This window comes from Hyperolius riggenbachi, chromosome 9 (genome assembly GCF_040937935.1).
Source record: "Hyperolius riggenbachi isolate aHypRig1 chromosome 9, aHypRig1.pri, whole genome shotgun sequence".
Classification (NCBI taxonomy): Eukaryota; Metazoa; Chordata; class Amphibia; order Anura; family Hyperoliidae; genus Hyperolius; species Hyperolius riggenbachi.
Window position 1 is genome coordinate 285119807 of NC_090654.1, and position 18993 is coordinate 285138799.

The 18993-nt window shown below is 43.9% G+C and overlaps 1 protein-coding gene across 2 annotated transcripts in view; it reads left to right on the plus strand.

Annotated features, from left to right (window-relative positions):
• WDHD1 (WD repeat and HMG-box DNA binding protein 1) overlaps window positions 1-18993 on the plus strand; it is a 110980-nt gene that overhangs the window by 68542 nt on the left and 23445 nt on the right. For both annotated transcript variants that reach the window (XM_068254717.1, XM_068254718.1), the window contains exons 16-22: window positions 3953-4109; window positions 6562-6676; window positions 7127-7258; window positions 9242-9462; window positions 13714-13856; window positions 16468-16524; window positions 16611-16654. In XM_068254717.1, the coding sequence (XP_068110818.1) occupies window positions 3953-4109; window positions 6562-6676; window positions 7127-7258; window positions 9242-9462; window positions 13714-13856; window positions 16468-16524; window positions 16611-16654 (869 nt within the window). The remainder of the gene's footprint in view (window positions 1-3952; window positions 4110-6561; window positions 6677-7126; window positions 7259-9241; window positions 9463-13713; window positions 13857-16467; window positions 16525-16610; window positions 16655-18993) is intronic.

Sequence of the window (18993 nt, forward strand, 5' to 3'; positions counted from 1 at the left end):
ATAGGTCTACTTTTTATTTTTTTCTGAATGCAGAGGCCTGAATGCGCTCTGTTCTGAAAACTGTGGCACAATTCCACCCCTAACTGTTTTTGTACACTATTTTGGCAGTTGGACTGAGCAACTGCCATTCACTAAGTGCATTTAAAATAAAACCCAGAGATTCCCCCATGAGGAGATGCGCTAGTCTAAAACCTGTCAGATTTTCACTGTCTGCTGTAAGTGACAGCAACATAGGAAAAAAGTAATTTATACCTCATTTTACTCTGAAAGAAATGTACTTAGTTGTAGGTGTTTACGAGTATTTTAAATTTTACAATTTTCGCAATTGTGGTCCTTTAAACGTTTCTAGTTTCTTGGCTGTTCCTCTGACTATCTGCCTCTGATAGCTTTAGCCGTAGACCCTTAAAGAGGAACTCCAGTGAAAATAATGTATTAAAAAAAGTGCTTCATTTTTACAATAATTATGTATAAATGATTTAGTCAGTGTTTGCCCATTGTAGAATATTTTAAATCCCTGATTTACATTCTGACATTTATTACATGGTGACATTTTTACTGTTGGCAGGTGATGTAGCTGCTGCATGCTTTTTTGGCAGTTGGAAACAGCTGTAAACAGCTATTTCCCACAATGCAACAAGGTTCACAGACAGGAAACTGCCAGGAGTACCACGGTCCTCTGAGTTTTTGTGGGAGGGGTTTCACCACAATATCAGTCATACAGCGCCCCCTGATGGTCTGTTTGTGAAAAGGAATAGATTTCTCACGTAAAAGGGGGTATCAGCTACTGATTGGAATAAAGTTCAATTCTTGGTCGGAGTTTCTCTTTAAATAATGTCCAGCGCTGCGTAATATGTTGGCGCATTATAAATACAATAAATAAAATAGGCACTGAACAAGCATATGCAGCAGATCAGCTGGTTTCTGGCTGAAGTGTGACGGCATTAGCTGCATACTTGTTTCAGGTGTGCGATTCAGACACTACCGATGCCGGAAGGAGCAGCAGGACAGCCAGGCAACTGGTATTGTTTAAAGAGAAATAAATATGGCCGTCTCCATATCACTCACACCTCAAATACACAATAATAGGAGGTACAGAACGGTACACCGGAACCAATAAGGTGTTGTATATTGCGATAAGTTGAATAGAAATTGCACATAGATGAATGGGTATTTGCAAATCTGGCTACTAAAGAACAAATGAATGAAGTTGGCAGGTGAAGAATTACATCGGTCACCTGGCTTTTGGGTAAGATAAAGAAAATATAAATAGTGTTTGATCTGCTTATATAATGCTACAGATGGGTGAATGGTACTGAGGGTATATTTTTTTTGTTATACAGTATAAGCAGGTGCAGCATTGTTCTGCATTACAGGTGAGTTTCAGATAATTGTCGATTTGGCAGTTTGCGGTTCTGCACTGTCGATCTGCGTTCCATAGAGGCAGGGCCGGTTTAAGCAACAATGGGGCCCCAGGGCAAAATAAACCTGGGGGGCCCCCCCAACATATACCCCGGAACAAAAATCGGCATTAGGGGACCTTTTTTGCAGCTGGTATAGTCAGGGTGTGAAGTCCCAATCGGTCAGAGCTCCACATTCTGGCTATCCCAGCCTGCATGGGGGACAAGGGGGTAAAAAGTTTCAGGAGGGGGGACCCCACATAATTTTTTTTTTTTAATTCCCACACTCTAAACATAAAAAAATTGGGAAAATAGGAAAAAATGCCAGGAATCTTCATACAGCCATATTGCGGCTGTATAGCGATCCCTGGCCAAAGCGCTGCGGCTGCGTATGGACCCCCTGGAAACCCCGTCAGAAAATTTACTGCGCTTTCGTTTGATGCATGTAAAATTACACTACCGTTAGGTTTGCTACTAAAAGTGACATTTACCGCATTTAAAACTATACTTTTTTCCTTCTAAAACTTTAAAATCGATTTTCTCAAAAACTAGAAGGTCTTTTTGAAAAATTGTTTTCTTTTATTCCTAATGATCTCCTTAACATATCCTGCAAATTTAGGGTTTCTAGCATTTAAGGTGGATTTGTTATTACCCATTAAAGTCGACAGGTTTTTAAATGTTTTGTTTTTTTCCTTTGAAACTTTAAAATCGATTTTCTCAAAAACTATAAGGCCGATTTGCAAATTTTTTTTCCTCTTGTAGCCACTGGGGGCCCCTACAAGCTCTGGGGCCCTGGGGCAGCTGCCTCCTTTGCCTTAATGGTAGCGCCGACCCTGCATTGAGGTAACACGTTTCAGGTTGAAATGAAGGTTGATTTTTCCATTAGGCTTCTGCATGTGAGAGCGTTTCCACCCATGGCCACAAGGTGGCGACATAATCCACAGAAGCGTCTCTGGAGAGTGACTTAATGGTTATGTTTTGGATAATTACCTTATGTACTTAATTAACAGCTTGCAGTAAATCTACAAGTAGCCAAATGTTTCTATGAAAACAGTCGGCAGCAGTTGTGCAATCCTGGCAGTAAAATGCGGCAACAGACGAGGGTGTCTCTCAGTGTCTGTCACAAACATAGACTGTCTTCTGCCAGTCCCACCAGAGCCTCATCTGTGCACCACAAACACTGAGGAACATGGGGAGAAACTGATAGAAAAACAAGCATTTTATAATGACGATATTTAAAAAGGCACTATGGTGAGAAATTGTAAATATGTGTAAACATATACAAATAAAAAGTGTGGTTTTTTTTCCAGAGTAAAATGAGCCATAAATTACTTCTCTCCTATGTTGCTGTCACTTACAGTAGGTAGTAGAAATCTGACAGAAGCGACAGGTTTTGGACTAGTCCATCTCTTCATGGGAGATTCTCAGGGATTTATTTATTTTCAAAAGCACTTAGTGAATGGCAGTTTCTCTGTCCAACTGCCAAAACAACTGTGCAGCGAGCAGGGAAGCTGGCCAGCATCATTGTTTAAATCCTTTTTACAGAATATCTTTATACAGAATAAAAGCCTTGCTTAGAATCCCCTATGAAGAGATGGACTAGTCCAAAACCTGTTGCTTCTGTCAGATTTCTGCTACGTTCTGTAAGTGACAGCAACATAGGAGAAAAGTAATTTATGGCTCATTTTACTCCCTCTTCCCTGCTCCCTTCTCTGTGCTTCATGCTCCCGGCTCCTTGTGCACCTAGCCTCTTATTCCTTGCTGTCTTCTCCTAGCTTTTTGCTGTCTTGTTCTCCTTGCTGCTGGTCTTTGCTGGCTGCTTCTTCTTTTTTGCTCCCCTCTCCTCTCCCTGCTTTCTTCCTTCTGCAGAAGAATCTCCCGAGTCCTTGTATTTGAGACTTGTAATAGTCAGATAATGTGATCTGTTTATCAGTGGATAGATTTCAGAATCGCTCCTCCCAGCCTGTCTCTGTAACGTTCCTCTGTGATGAAAAATTAAGATGTAAAATACATGTGTACACATGGGGATGAATGTTGTCACTGGCCAGAATGAGATGCTTTGGCTCTTCTCTGACTCCACCCGCTGCATGACAGCCAGGCAACTAGGATAGTGTATAGGCGAGCACTGTAATAACAGCGCAGGAGATTTGGGCGCAGCCGACGCCACCACAGACCATAATAGGGATTACGTCTATAGCTGCGCACAGGGAGTAACTTTGGCTCCGTCAGAAGACGGAGCTGAAGATACTTATTTTAAACTCTGTAATTCTGCTGTCAGCAATCGCTGGAAGCCGAATTACATAATTCCGCACTATCCACGTGGACCTGGAGGGGGAATAGTAATGAAATGCCACTGGGACTTGTGCAGCAGCAGGATCAGCCATATACTGGCTGTATACTGCGCCCAAGTCTCCCGGCGGCGATTTTATGTATGTGCACTAGGATAGCATATAGGGGAATGAAGATGGCAGCCTCCATATTGTCACTTCAGGCTCTTTTCGCCATTCTTTGTCCTCCTCCTCCTGTGACCGTATTCTCCGCATTCCTCTGTGCAGGTAGCCCGTGTTACGTGGACTCGGAGGGCGTGGTGAGGCTGCTGAACCGTGGCCTGGGACACACGTGGACACCTGTCTGCAACACGCGGGAGCACTGCAAAGGGAAATCCGACCACTACTGGGTGGTGGGCTTGCATGAGAACCCCCAGCAGCTCAGGTAAGTGCATCATCAGAATCTTTAATTCGCCAAGGGCGACCGAGGTCCTAGCCGGAATTGGTTGTGATTCATATGGCAGTGGCCAATAGAGGAAAGACAAAAGTTGACAATAAGACGGTAACAATAAAAGTACAAGCAGCACACAATTTGAACGGTTGATGCTGTACAACACGCAGTGAGCAAGTCATGAGCCGCCCAATCAGGGTGTGGATTTGTGCTGCTCAGGGGATAAGTAACATGACTCCGTGCCTTGAGTTGAGTTCTTCCTATAAGTGAACCAGGGTGACGGCTGGGTTGTTAGCTGGCCCAGGCTCCAGTGTGTCTCGTCCTGGAGTAATTGAGCTGAATGGGGCTAGAGTACCACCGAGGGGCTGGATTTCAACAGGAGGGCTGCTTGGGGAAAAAAGGTGTCCATACGCCTCTTAGTTCTTGGGTGGATGGTCCTGTAGCGGCGGCCCCATGGAAGGTGTTTGAAGGAGCAGCAGCCTGGGTAGGACAGGGCCTGGGAGATCCTGTTATGCTCCATCTACACGATACGATACTGTATACGATTCGATTACGATTCTATTTACGATCCGATTAAATCCAACATGTCCGATCGGGATTCGATTCAATTCGATTTGCCATTGTTTTTCAATAGCAAATCGAATTGAATCGAATCCCGATCGGACATGTTGGATTTAATCGGATCGTAATCGAATCTTATAAAGAATCGTATCGTGTAGATGGGGCTTTAGGCCTTGTCTTCATTCTAGTGGTATGCTTATGGCCAGTCCAGGGGACGCTTTTAGATTTTAAAGGACCTCTGTGGCGAAAATCTTAAAATTTTAAATATATGTAAACCTATACAATTATGAAGTACGTTTCTTCCAGAGTAAAATGAGCCATAAATTACTTTTCTCCTATGTTGCTGACACTTATAGTAAGTAGTAGAAATCTGTCAGAACTGACAGGTTTTGGACTAGCCCATCTCCTGATGGGGGGTTCACAGGGCTTTCTTTATTTTCAAAATGCATTTAGTTGAATGTCAGTTGCTCCGTCCAACTGCCAAAATAGTGTACGGTGAGCAGGGAGACTGGCCAGCATCATTGTATAAATCTTTTTTCAGGAAATGTCTTTATAAAGAATAAAGGCCATGCTGAGAATCCCCTATGGAGAGATGGACTAGCCCAAAATCTGTCGCTTCTGTCAGATTTCTACTACTTACTGTAAGTGACAGCGACATAGGAGAAAAGCCATTTATGTCTCATTTTACTCAGGAAGATACATACTACTATTTTGTGTGTTTTAAATTTTAAGATTTTCGCGACCGTTCCTCTTTAACTAAGAAAACTTGTTGTAGGCTCCCAGAATGTAATTAACTTAAATCATAAAGTATAGGAGTAATTCTGTCTTGCCTCCATAAATGGACAAACCATATAAGTAAAAGTTTTTAATGATGCACAAATAAGACAACGCATTTCATGGGGACTGGCCCACTTCCTCAGGTCAATAACAAAGTGCCCAAGTCTGTAGCAGTCACAGCTGTGGGCGCCTCTTTTGAACAGCCCCCACTCTGCTCCACCGTTAAATGGTGTATGTCTTTTGGATCTTTTCTTTTCTCTTTTTGTGTAAACATTTGTAATGGGGTCAAATGTAGAATCCAACCAAAGGTGATGCTACAACAAACGCCTGCTGTGCATTGGGTTTACATTGTTGTTGTCTCCTTACAGACTCCGACTTAAAGGACAACTGTAGTGAGAGGGATATGGAGGCTGCCATATTTATTTTTGTTTAAACAATACCAGTTGCCTGGCTGTCCTGCTGATCATCTGCCTCTAATACTTTTAGCCATAGACCCTGAACAAGCAAGCAGCAGATCAGGTGTTTCTGACTGTATTGTCAGATCTGACAAGATTAGCTGCATGCTTGTCTCTGGTCTGGTTCAGACACTCCTGCTGCCAAATTGATCAGCATGGGTGCCAGGCAACTGGTATTGGGGGCTGCTTCCCCCTTTTCAGGTGTCTTTTGAAGTGAACCTTAAGCCCCCTAAAAAAAACAAGAAACACTTTGTAAATTGCCTTGGCTGTCGGCCTCCTGCAGCCACCCTTGTGCCTGTGTCGTCACTGCGCGATGCTTCAGTCCCCTGTCAGGCAGTCGTGGGCTTCTGCGCATGCGCAGGAGGTTCGTGCATCCGCATCAGACCCCGACTGACGCGACTGAGCCTGTTACCGGGGCTGATCGTGGCTGAACGGCAGACCGCAGGAGGACGGCGAGGGCCTCTATTCTTACTATTTGTTCAGCTCTGATATGACTTGGTTGTTAGTTTGCATGTAATACCTCATCTCTGCCTCTGGGTGGAGTGTTTCCCCACTGATGGCTTAGCTGCCTCTTGTGTCTGGCTGAGCTGTGCTGCTGATGCCACAGATCTGCTGTGTAAAACATAACTGTGCTTTTCTGTTCCTACATAAAGGTGTATTCCATGCAAAGGTTCCAGGTTCCCCCCAACGCTCCCTCGCCCGGCTATGGCCATCCTGCCCTTCAAGCTGCCGTACTGTCAGACCGTCACAGAGAAGGGGCAGATGGAGGTATGTGATCATTGTTGGGACCGTAAGATCGGCGACTTCGTGCCTAAAGGGGGATTCTGCCTACATTCAGAAAAAACTCAGTGCTTCCTGTTCGGTTTTATGTATATTGCAAGCAGCCATTCCACTGTGCTGTTGGCAGATGCTGGCAGGCAGGAGCATCTATCTGTCAGATCATTGATTAGTGCAGATGTTCATAAACATTAAGAAAGGCTCCTGTGCTGCTGATTACTGCTACAGTAAGGTGGGGGGTTCTAATACATGATCTCAGGGCTACAGTACTCTGATGCAGGGCACAATTAACAGCCCGTTGACCTCTTACCTGCGATGAATACCAAATGAGAGTTAGGTGTTTTCTGCCTGCTGGTGTGAGATCACAGCACACGGCAGACTGACTCACGCAGGATTTTTTTTTTTGTGAATTTAATTCTTATTACTGTTTGAATCTCGCAGGAGCAGTATTGGAGGTCGCACATTTTCACCCATCACTTTGACTATTTGTCGAAGAGCGGCTACGAGTTTGATGAGAACGCCAAGGCGGAGGCGCAGAAGGAGCAGCAGGAGCTGCTGATGAAGATGTTCGCTGTGAGTATTTCCGGAACTGCAGCTCGTTCTCGATGTGCAGTTTCCACTACAGCTCATCAGGTTAAAGTGGATCCGAGATAAACTTTTACTCATTGCATAATTGTGTTCCTTTTATATAGTTTATAGGGCATTCCTCAAGCCAAATACTTTTTTTATGGTTATAATACTCTAATTCCCTTTACACTAAACAAGCCGCGCCCACAGCTCCTCCAGCGCCTAGGCACCCTGAGACCCTTGTAGCAAGGACTTATGGGAGCTCAGTCTGGGCAGGAGGAGGTGGAGTTGTTACTAGCCAGAGATTTCAGAGGAGGAAAGGGTAGTGAGGGCTGGAGATGCAGAGCAGCTTGCCTGTGTGTAATGATGACAAGCAGAACATGGCTGCCCTTATTGTATCACAGGAATAAATAATCATATACTGTTGAAGCTGTTTGCATCTAGATTTGCTGTGTAAACTATCTAAACTTTAGATAAGATATATAGACAAGTTACTTGTCATAGTTAGGAAGTGTCGGGCCAACACACTGTAGTGAAGTCTGCAGCGGGATCGGGAGAGGGGCCAGGAAAATGCCAGGGGACATTGCGGACTACACTGGGCTGGAGGAAGCCCCAGGCAAGTACCAATTTCATTTACTTCCACTGATCATGGTCCCTTTAAGGCTGCATTTGTGAGACTTCCGAAGAATGCTTAGTGAATTGAAGCATTTTTTGTTGTTGGGTAAATTACCGAACTTCTACCACATGGGAAATCTTAGTGAATTTGGGGGAAAAGTGTAAAATACAGAATGCGGTATTTTACCGACCTAAATTATTTTACTGAACTGCCCCTTAGTGGAGTCCTTGTTATTACACAATGGCCTCAATTCAGTAAGTACACTGATTATGTTCATCCCACACGTAATCGCAAAACGGTATGAACAGGGTATTCACTGGGGGCGTTCCTGCAGGCTTTCCAGAGCTGCCATTGGGCAGCTGTTTCTCCCTGGCCACTCCTCCGCTTCCCTACATGCTGGGAGAGAATCTCCCCCTCTCCTTCCAGTGTCGTGACCCAGAGGTCAGAGAGAAAGTAAGGAGATGTGGGCCACAGGAGCGGCGGAGATGGCGGTGTCCTGATTCGCCCACCCCCGGATCAGGTAGCATCATTTTATTTTTTATTTTATGTGCCCACCTTGGACTGTCTTTAAAGGATACCAGAGCCGAATAAATATGGAGAAACATTCTCCTCTCTGCCCCTAAACGCCCTTTGGGATCCTCTTCCAGGTCGCCGGAGTTGGGCTTTACTGCGCAGGGGCTGGCCAGGAGGGCACTGCCCATGCGTATGACGTTATGCGCATGGGCAGTGCGCTCCCCGCCCCAGAGGCGTGCAGCCCGGCCAGTGCCTGCACAGTAAAGGCCGACTCCGGCGGCCTGGAAGCGGATCCCGGAGGGCTTTTAGGTAAGATATTCGGGGGGGCAGAGTTTCTCTAGGTTTTTCGGCTCTGGTATCCTTCAATTTTTATTTTTTTATTTTTTTTGTAATTGTTGTCCTTTAAGGAATAATCTTAGGCCTCTTGCACACTACATGCGATTCTCAGTCTGATTTGCGATTTTGATGCGATTTTACATGCAATTCCGATTTGCGATTTTTTTTAATTGGTACTGCATGCTGCGTTTTTTCTGCGTTTTTCTTTTGATAGCATCCATGGAAAATCGGAATCGCAAATCTGATTTTCAGTGTGCAGGGGGCCTTCTAGCTGGCTGTGGATCTCGGGTTCTCGGAGTCAATGCTGGGAGTATATTTTGATTGAGCGCTCGTCTGGTTTCGTCCTGCCTGTTGCTGATCTGATTCTCTGCACACAAACTAGCTTCTAGCTGGCTGTGGAGCTCGGGTTCTCGGAGTACTGCTGGGAGTGGTTTCTGATTGAGCGCCCGTCTGGTTTCGTCCTGCCTGTTGCTGATCTGGCTCTCTGCACACATGTCGAGCTAAACATCTTCTCTCTCCCGCAGTTGTCCTGCAAATTGGAGCGTGAATTCCGCTGCATGGAGCTGGCAGAGTTCATGACTCAGAACGTGATGAACCTGGCCATTAAGTACGCCTCGCGCTCCAAGAGGCTAATCCTTGCCCAGCGGCTGAGCGAGCTGGCCCTGGAGAAGGCGGCCGAGCAGGCGTCCGCTCAGGAGGAGGAGGAGGAGGAGGAGGAAGATTTCCGAAGCCGGCTGAGCGCTGGGTAACTGTCCCAACTCTTCAACTGTGCGGCAGCAGCTGCATCTTCAAAATGGGCTACCTTGGTGAAAATAAATAACTTAAAGGACCTCTGTTGTGAAATTCTTAAAATGTTAAATACATGTTAACATATATAAATAAGAATACGTTTCTTCTGGAGTTGAATGAGCCATAAATTACTTTTCTCCTGTGTTGTGGTCACTTACAGTAAGTAGTAGAAATCTGACATTACTGACAAGTTTTGGACTAGCCCATCTTCCCATAGTGTGTTCTCAGGGTTTTTTTTTATTTTTAAAAGCACTTAGTGAATGGCAGTTGCTCTGTCCAACTGCAAAAAAAAGTGTACGGTGAGCAGGGAGGCTGGCCAGCATCAGTTTATAAATCTTTTTCAGGGAATGTTTTTATAAAGAATAAAGGCAATGCTGAGAATCCCCATGAAAAGATGGACTAACCCAAAACATGTCAGTAATGTCAGATTTCTACTACCTACTGTAAGTGACAACAACATAGGAGAAAAGTAATTTAACTCTTGAGAAATGTAGTTCTTATTTGAATGTGTTTTAACCCCCTTAACGGTAACCCCGCTGCAGAGGATTTCTGAGGCCCTCCTGGGCCGATTTGCATAATTTTTTTTTATACACGCAGCTAGCACTTTGCTAGCTGCGTGTTGCCTACGAACACCGCCGCTCCGCGCCGATTTGCCGCTACCCGCCGCGTTAATGCGTTAGAGGGTGCCCCCCCGAGACCCCGTGCACTGCTTGGCCAATCAGGGGTGGATCGGGACTCCCTCTGACGTCGGTGACGTCATCGCGCTAGTCGCCACAGCGACGGGGGAAGCCCTAAAGGAAATCCCGTTCAGAACGGGATTTCCTGATGGGCCTGATCGCCGGAGGCGATCGGAGGGCGAAGGGATGCAGCTACTCAGTGGCTATCATGTAGCTAGCGCTAGGCTAGCTACAGGATTAAAAAAAAATTTAAATAGTGCTTCGCTGCCTCCCTGGCGGATTTAATTGACCGCCAGGGAGGTTAAATGTTAAGATTTTCGCGACAGTTCCTCTTTAAAGGGTAATTAAAGTGAGAAGAATATGGAAGCTGCCATATTTATTTCATTTTAAACAATACCAGTTGCCTGGCAGTCCTGCTGATCTATTTGGCTGCAGTAGTGTCTAAATCACACCAGAAACAAGCATGCGGCTAATCTTGTCAGATCTGACAATTACAGTATGTCAGAAACACCTGATCTGCTGCATGCTTGTTCAGGGGCTTTGGCTAAAAGTATTAGAGGCAGAGGATCCGCAGCACAGCCAGGCAACTAGTATTGATTAAAAGGAAATAAATATGGCAGCCTCCATATACCTCTCTTTTCAGTTGCCCTTTAAGGTAGGTCTCTAGAGAACACTATGTGTAGCTAAAGTGACCAAACGACTCAGATGTAGATAATAGTAAAGCCTGGTACACACTTTCAATTATGATTGGCCAATCACTTACCAATTTTACCTCTTCCATGTAGTATGAAGGTTTACCTACACAATCTGCTCATAGAGCTCCTCATTCTAAGTAACGCTGTGTACCTTTTTTTTTAACCACTCAAAGTTCTCTTGAGTCAAGTGTATAATTTAAAGAGTCACAGCAAGGTCCAGCAGTCAGTCAGCACTGTCACCATTCTCAGCTCTTCGCTTGGGATGCTCTGTGAGATGATGATCGTTCCATGTTGATGCTTTAATTAATTTATGCAGCTTGGAAATGGACGAATCCCGGACTGGTTTATAGCTTCATACATTTCCATGAAATCTGCACATAATTTGCACCAACTCAGAATTATTAGATTCTCATTGACCATCCCTACTCTCCTCTAAAGAAATCAACAGCGATAAGAAGCCATTATCTCCCGATAACAGCACAACATGTGTAAAACTAAACAAGGGATGTGTGGAATTGTCTTTGTGATGAGAACTCCCATCTATGGGGAAATCTTGTTTACAGACAATTGTCAGAGTTAAGCTACATTAGTAGAAACCCACAAACGTGAGATGAGTCACACAGTCCATGTATGAAACCTCCCTTAAAGTGGGATTGTCAGCCATAAAATCAAATTCCATTTACCCACTGCTCTGTGTTTATTATGCTGTCTACAACCTGCCCATGCATTACAATATAATCATAAATGTCTCTGCTGTAATAAATCTCATTTCAATCACCCTGGCTTTACCTGGTACATTGCCAGGGAGAGGGAAGCTTATCTCCCCTCCCACATTCCTCCTCCTCCTCCCTGATTGGCTGAGGGCAGTTCAGTGTGACATGAAGCTGAGAAAGGAAATACACTTCACCCCTTTGCAGAAGCTGCTGAAATATAATCTTTGCTGTGCTCACGTGTTTACAAAGCAAGCTAGATATGACTGTGCAGTTTCTAAGAGAAAGAAAGAGTAAGGGGAGGAAATTACATCCGGATTGGCTTCAGTCAGGGGCAGTAAAGATGGAAAATGCCTGAAACAGTTTCTCTTTTTTACTATATAAAATTAACTGAAATCAAAACGTGGACAGTACAGTACATCTGTTATGTAAGTGGAGCAAGTAGTTATCTACTTATATATGTATGTGTTTGTTTTCCTGGGATAGTATGGCTGTCGCTGCTGCTTTAAGACACCACTGATGTAGAAGTCATCAGATGGGCTGGAAATTCTTGCCCTGTTGTTATGGTTTCCCTCTTGATAAGCCAGTGCTGTCTGTGTGCTGCTCTCCTCTCTATCCGCACCACATTTAGTAGTGGGCATGAAGGCTAAGCGTGCCTGTTTGTAGTGCAGACCCCGAGGGTGTTATTCTGCAGCTCTGACCTCTCCTATCTCCGTCCCCAGCTCTCCCTTCATGTTGCTGTAAATCTGCCTGTGCCAATCTGCAGATAGGTTTGATAAGATTAGGTTGTTACTGTAATTCCCCCTAATGAGAACTGCTAAATCTGCAAATAAGAGAGATATTGTTCTTCCATTACACTCTGCTGTGCTTTCAGCATATTGAGGATTAGCAGCAAATCCCCAATTAGATAAGGCTGCCAATTTGTGGCATCTGTAATCAAACCAACAGTAGTTTTTATTATTTTTTTTAGCAGTCCATCTGTAATAGTTTTTGTCACCCTATTATTATATAATAACAACATAGGTTATATAATAATAACATAGGGTAGCCTGATTCTATAGCTGTAAGGCTATGTTATTGTGGTTGTGAACACACTTTATCTGTGTAGTGCCTTTTAGCAGTGCTGCACTTTATGTACCCCTGACAAAGCCCCAAATCTGTATAGAGCGAAACATGTTGGATGATGGTGGGGTGGTGATATTTGTGTTAATAGTTTTCATTGGGGTAAAGGGAACAGGACCCTTATAGACTTCCATTCCGCAAAAGGGTCCCATATATTGTCTCCCTCCCCTACACTTTCAAAGTCACACTTGAATGTAGGAGTCGGGGTTTCCTAATTTTATAAATATTTGTTAAATAAAAGTAAAATTTTGAATACTAGCTTGTTTGTTATAGTTATATTATTTATTATATTATAAACTTCCTTTAAGTCTTTCAGGCATAAAAGGGAATGCAGTCTAGTTATTTGGCACTGTACATACCCTTACATGTAGACATGCATGTCTATATCATCATGGCACATGTCACCTGGGGTACACTTTAAAGTGAACCAGAGACGAAGCACCCTTGTGTATTTTACCGAATATATCAGTGGGAACATTAGAGAAAACACCTACCATGCTCTCTGTTTCATTCTTCACTGCTCAGCCTGCTTGTTATCAGCCATAATCTGGCTTTGCTCAGGAATCATTATAGCAGAGCCACATAAGGGGCAGGCTTGGGCTTGAAAAGACATCAGAGAAGAAAGACTTGGCTATAAATGATTCCTGAGCAAAGCCAGACTGAGTGCTCAGTCAGGGATTTTATCAGGGCTGTTAACAAGCAGGCTGAGCGGTGAAGAATGAAACAGAGCAGGGTCTGTGTTTTCTCTAATGTTCCTACTGATATATATGGTAAAATACATGAGGGTGCTTTGTCTTTGGTTCACTTTAAGAGGTATAAAAAAATGTTTTGTTTGATACTTCACAGAGTGCCCTATAGTGCTGGTCAGAGCTCGAAGACCTCAGTAGCCTGTACAGTACAGACCATATGATCTTGCTGTCCTGCTGCACAATGTGAAAAAGTTTCTTCAAAGCTAAGTCTAGGAGATTAGACCTGTTCTTATGCTTGAATGTCATACTTGCAGCTACAGCCGGACCGCCACGGAATGGGGAGAGCCACGCCCCCGACAAGCTGTGCAGGAACAGGAAGCGGAAGTAAATGGTGAGGAGGAGGAGGAGGAAATAGAATCAGAGGAGGTCCCTGAACTACCCCGACTGGGCAGAACAGGTGTGTGGTCAGAAATACGATTTTGTTTTTTGTTTTCCGTATATCTCCTTGCCAGAATTAAAACTGATGTGACACACGTTTGTATGTAAATATTTTTTTTAATTGATAATTAAAAGAATTCAACAATCTGACCAATGTATCACACATGTCTTATTGCAAAGCCTGACAAAATTGCATGCGACTTGAATTCGAGAAAATGACAATCTAGACAAGACGACATTTAAATTGTGCTTTGTCTCCTGGCGGACTCAAAGCGCCAGAGCTGCAGCCACTAGGACACACTCTATAGGCAGTAGCAATTTTATGCTGGGTACACACAATGCGTTTTTTGGTCGATTTTCCGTCTGATCGATTTCCGATTCGATTCTGTTATCTTTTCTCATCTATTTCCTTTCACTTCTATGAGAAATCGATCTGAAAAACGAACGAAAATAAGATCAGACATGTCGGAAATTATCTATCGAACCATATATCGAACACAAAATTGTATGGTGTGTACCTAGCATTAGGGAGTCTTGCCCAAGGTCTCCTACTTAATAGGTGCTGGCTTACTAAACAGGAAGAGCCAATATCCAAACCCAAATCTCCTGTGTCAGAGGCAGAGCCCTTACATTATCCAGCCATCTATCTACATCATTCAATTGTTTATTGTAAAAATGATCAGAATTTTCCACCATGGTTGATCGACAAATATAGAAAAAAAATTGAAAATGTAATCACATTTCTCAATTGACAAAAATTTCATTTTTCGGCACTAGGTTAGTTTAGGGAATCTTGCAGGGAACCCAATAGGGAACAGTTCTCCAATCACAGCCCCCTTTACAGCCCTGAAGCGTTCCAATTGGCTGAATAGTGTGGGTATAATTTGCTACAACCTATCTGAAAGTGAAACCTAGCAGTTTGAGAGGGTGCCGTCCACTCAGTCACGTTAGTACAGTTTCCCTATGAGGTTTCCTGTTGGGGCCTCTAAGGTGGCCTGATAGCCAGCATTTCTACTTTGCTCTAAAAGGTTCCTCACAGCTTGAAAGCTACTACCCTAGATTTTTTTTTTTAGCAGAACATCACTGAAATGGTTAAACACAGCACTTTATCTTGTTATTCAGCTTCAATTCTGCATCCAAACTGGAGATAACAGTATCTTTGTTTGCATTCCAATTTTGATACATGTGTGTAAACAGTGTAACAAAAAAAGGAGCTCTCTGTGAAGCTCTCTGTGCTTCAAGCACACAAACAGCTCAGAAAAGCTAATTCGAAGACGTTGATCTATGGACTGTTTATCAAAGATATGTCATCTTATAGTCTTGTCTAATATGCCAAAGCTTGTTCTTTCTACTGCATGATGTTTATTCTTTTAAAAGAAGATTCCAAGACCTGATGCGTTTATCATAGACTATTTAATGTGATAAATTATTCTTAATTGTTACAATTTATTGTTCACATTTGTACAAATGCAATTCTTGTACTGCACTCTTGTTGAAAATAAAAAGATTATAAAACATTTTTTAAAAAAATGTTAATCTATAAAAAAAAAAAGCAGTTGGAATAAAATGCAATGGCAGCTTTCAGGGCAAGATAAACTACGCTTTGGAAACTTGTAATTTGTAAACGGACAATATTACTTGTACACAAAAGCGAATATGATAACTTTGAGTAATAAAAATTAGAAAAACACAATTTTATTGAATGTTATGTCGGAGTTTCAGACCACTTAAAGGAAACCTTAACTGGTGGGGAAAAAATAATTCACTTACCTGGGGGCTTTCCCAAGCCTCCTGCAGCCGTCCTGTGCCCGCGCCGGTCCTTCGGTGCCCTCCGGTCTCCCTCCGCGGCTAAGTTTCGTTTTCGGACGACTGCCAGTCGTCCTCGGGCAAAGCGTCCTCTTCTTCCGCATTCCCCGGCGTAAAGAGCCGTAAAGCGCGTCCGCATGACGCAAGACGTGAAAGGGACGTGAAACTTAGCCGCGGAGGGAGACCGGAGGGCACCGAAGGACCGGCGCAGGCACAGGACGGCTGCAGGAGGCTCGGGAAAGCCCCCAGGTAAGTGAATTTTTTTTCCCCACCAGTTAAGGTTCCCTTTAAAGAGAACCCGAGGTGGGTTTGAAGAACATTATCTGCATACAGAGGCTGGATCTGCCTATACAGACCAGCCTCTGTTGCTATCCCAAACCCCCCTAAGGTCCCCCTGCACTCTGCAATCCCTCATAAATCACAGCCACGCTGCTGACAAACAGCTTGTTAGAGCTGGCTGTGTTTATCTCTATAGTGTCAGTCTGCTGCTCTCCCCGCCTCCTGCAGAACTCCAGTCTCCGCCTGCATCCCTTCCCTCCCTGCTGATTGGAGGGAAGGGACGGGGGCAGGGACCGGAGTTATGCAGGAGGCGGGGGAACAGCTGAGACTGACACTACAGATGTAAACACAGCCTCACAGCATGGCTGTGATATTTATGAGGGATTGCAGAGTGCAGGGGGACCTTAGGGGGGTTTGGGATAGCAACAGAGGCTGGGCTGTATAGGCAGATCCAGCCTCTGTATACAGATAACATTCTTTAAACACACCTCGGGTTCTCTTTAAGCTAAACTAATTCTGTTCACACGATTTTTCTTCTTTTATAGGGTTAAATGCTTTAGGAAAAAGTGTTTCGTCACCAGAACAATCGGCAGCAAAATCCGGTAAGTGTTCCGTTTGGCTTTTCCAGTTCCAGGTTGCTCTGCTCACCCAATCGCATCTGTCTGACTGGTCCGATCTTATTTTACAGGTGTGATCCTGTCCAGCAACCAGGGCAGAGTAAACCCCTTCAAGGTACTATTGTTACATGTTGTGCTTGTATAGCCTGCTCTTCACGTGTTTGTCGGATCTGCTATCTTTTACACCAATGGTGTGTTGTGCTCTGCCAGCTTCCCCATGCCTTCCCTGATTACTCCCCACTGCTGTGCAGCCCTGTGTGAAAGCTCTGTCATCTTATATCTGCTATCTGTAGTCAGGTCTGATCATTGCTCATTGGTCTTCATCACTTCCTGTTCCTGCATGTGCACAGGAAGCAGGTTGGCGTAGACATGACTTGCAGATCAGGTCTGATTGCTTTGTGCTGTCCTTCCTGCCTATACTGTATACACTGTACACCAGGTATAACATCTCTGCATCCCTGTGTGAGAGCTTTACTCACATGACTTGCAGATCAGGTCTGATTGCTTTGTGCTGTCCTTCCTGCCTATACTGTATACTGTGTACACTGTACATCAGGTATAACATCTCTGCATCCCTGTGTGACAGCTTTACTCACATGACTTTCAGATCATGTCTGATTGCTTTGTGCTGTCCTTCCTGCCTATACTGTATACACTCTACACCAGGTATAACATCTCTGCATCCCTGTGTGACAGCTTTACTCACATGACTTGCAGATCAGGTCTGATTGCTTTGCGCTGTCCTTCCTGCCTATACTGTATACTGTGTACACTGCATACCAGGTATAACATCTCTGCATCCCTGTGTGACCGCTTTACTCACATGACTTGCAGATCAGGTCTGATTGCTTTGTGCTGTCCTTCCTGCCTATACTGTATACTGTGTACACTGTACACCAGGTATAACATCTCTGCATCCCTGTGTGACAGCTTTACTCACATGACTTGCAGATCAGGTCTGATTGCTTTGCGCTGTCCTTCCTGCCTATACTGTATACTGTGTACACTGCATACCAGGTATAACATCTCTGCATCCCTGTGTGACCGCTTTACTCACATGACTTTCAGATCATGTCTGATTGCTTTGTGCTGTCCTTCCTGCCTATACTGTATACACTCTACACCAGGTATAACATCTCTGCATCCCAACAAAACGAGATTTCAGGAGGAATGGGAAAAGGACTTGGAAACACAATATACCAATGATCAGTGGCAAAAAATCCTCTCCCTCAATCACAGGGGTTCCATAAATGTCAACATACAGGAACTAGGCTATAAGCTCATAACTAGATGGTATAGGACGCCAAAACTTTTACACAGTATTTTCCCTTCAGTCTCCGACAGGTGCTGGAGATGCATTCACTCGGAAGGTTCCCTCATGCACATCTTTTGGGAATGCCCAAAAATCCAGAATTACTGGACCCAGATCCACCAACTAATTAAAGACATAACCTGGAGCAGGGTTCCCTTTACACCGGCCTCGCTTATTCTCCATGACACCACAGACTCAAGCAAAAGCTACAAAACATCTCTAGTAGCCCACTTAATCAATGCAGCTAGAGCTCTTATCCCAGTTTACTGGAAAAAAACAGACATACCCACAATCAAAGAATGGATTGGAAGGGTGGGAACTGTGGAATCTATGGAAAGGATCATAGCTTGCGCAACAGACAAACTGGAAAAGTTTAACTACACATGGGCTCTCTGGAACGATTTCCAAGTATCAGAAAAATATAAACTCCTTATGGGCCACTGATCTATACTCATAAATAGGTTCCTCTAGCATATCTACAAATCAAGTACTCTATACCCTCTATACTCTATCCCTAGTAGTGGATCCTATCCCAGTTGTGATCCACCTCTGGGGGTCTTCTTTTTCTTTTCCCTCCTTCTTAGACACCCAGAGTTGAACAATTGCACGACCTGACCAGGGTATACTTTTTATCAGAGTCCTGACTAATCCCACACTAAAATTATGCTCCAGCTCCTCCTTAGATTTACAGGTGGTTAAAGATAAATACCTAAGATACAATCCTAAGCATCTGGGGCCTCCTCTGACTAATAGTATAATAACATGCTTTAAACTTTGGAGCTTAATGGTGTTTATGATAGCATATATCTGTAAATAGCTTGCATTCATGCTTCAATTCTGGCTTTTGGGTCTATTTGCTAACGCTTATAGATGATTGTTAATGTTCAGAATACATTTTGGTTTTACCTTTCAATAAACGTTAATTGAAAAAAAAACAAAAACATCTCTGCATCCCTGTGTGACAGCTTTACTCACATGACTTGCAGATCAGGTCTGATTGCTTTGTGCTTCCTGTGAGTAAAGCTGTCACACAGGGATGCAGAGATGTTATACCTGGTGTACAGTGTATACAGTCTAGGCAGGAAGGACAGCACAAAGCAATCAGACCTGATCTGCAAGTCATGTGAGTAAAGCTGTCACAC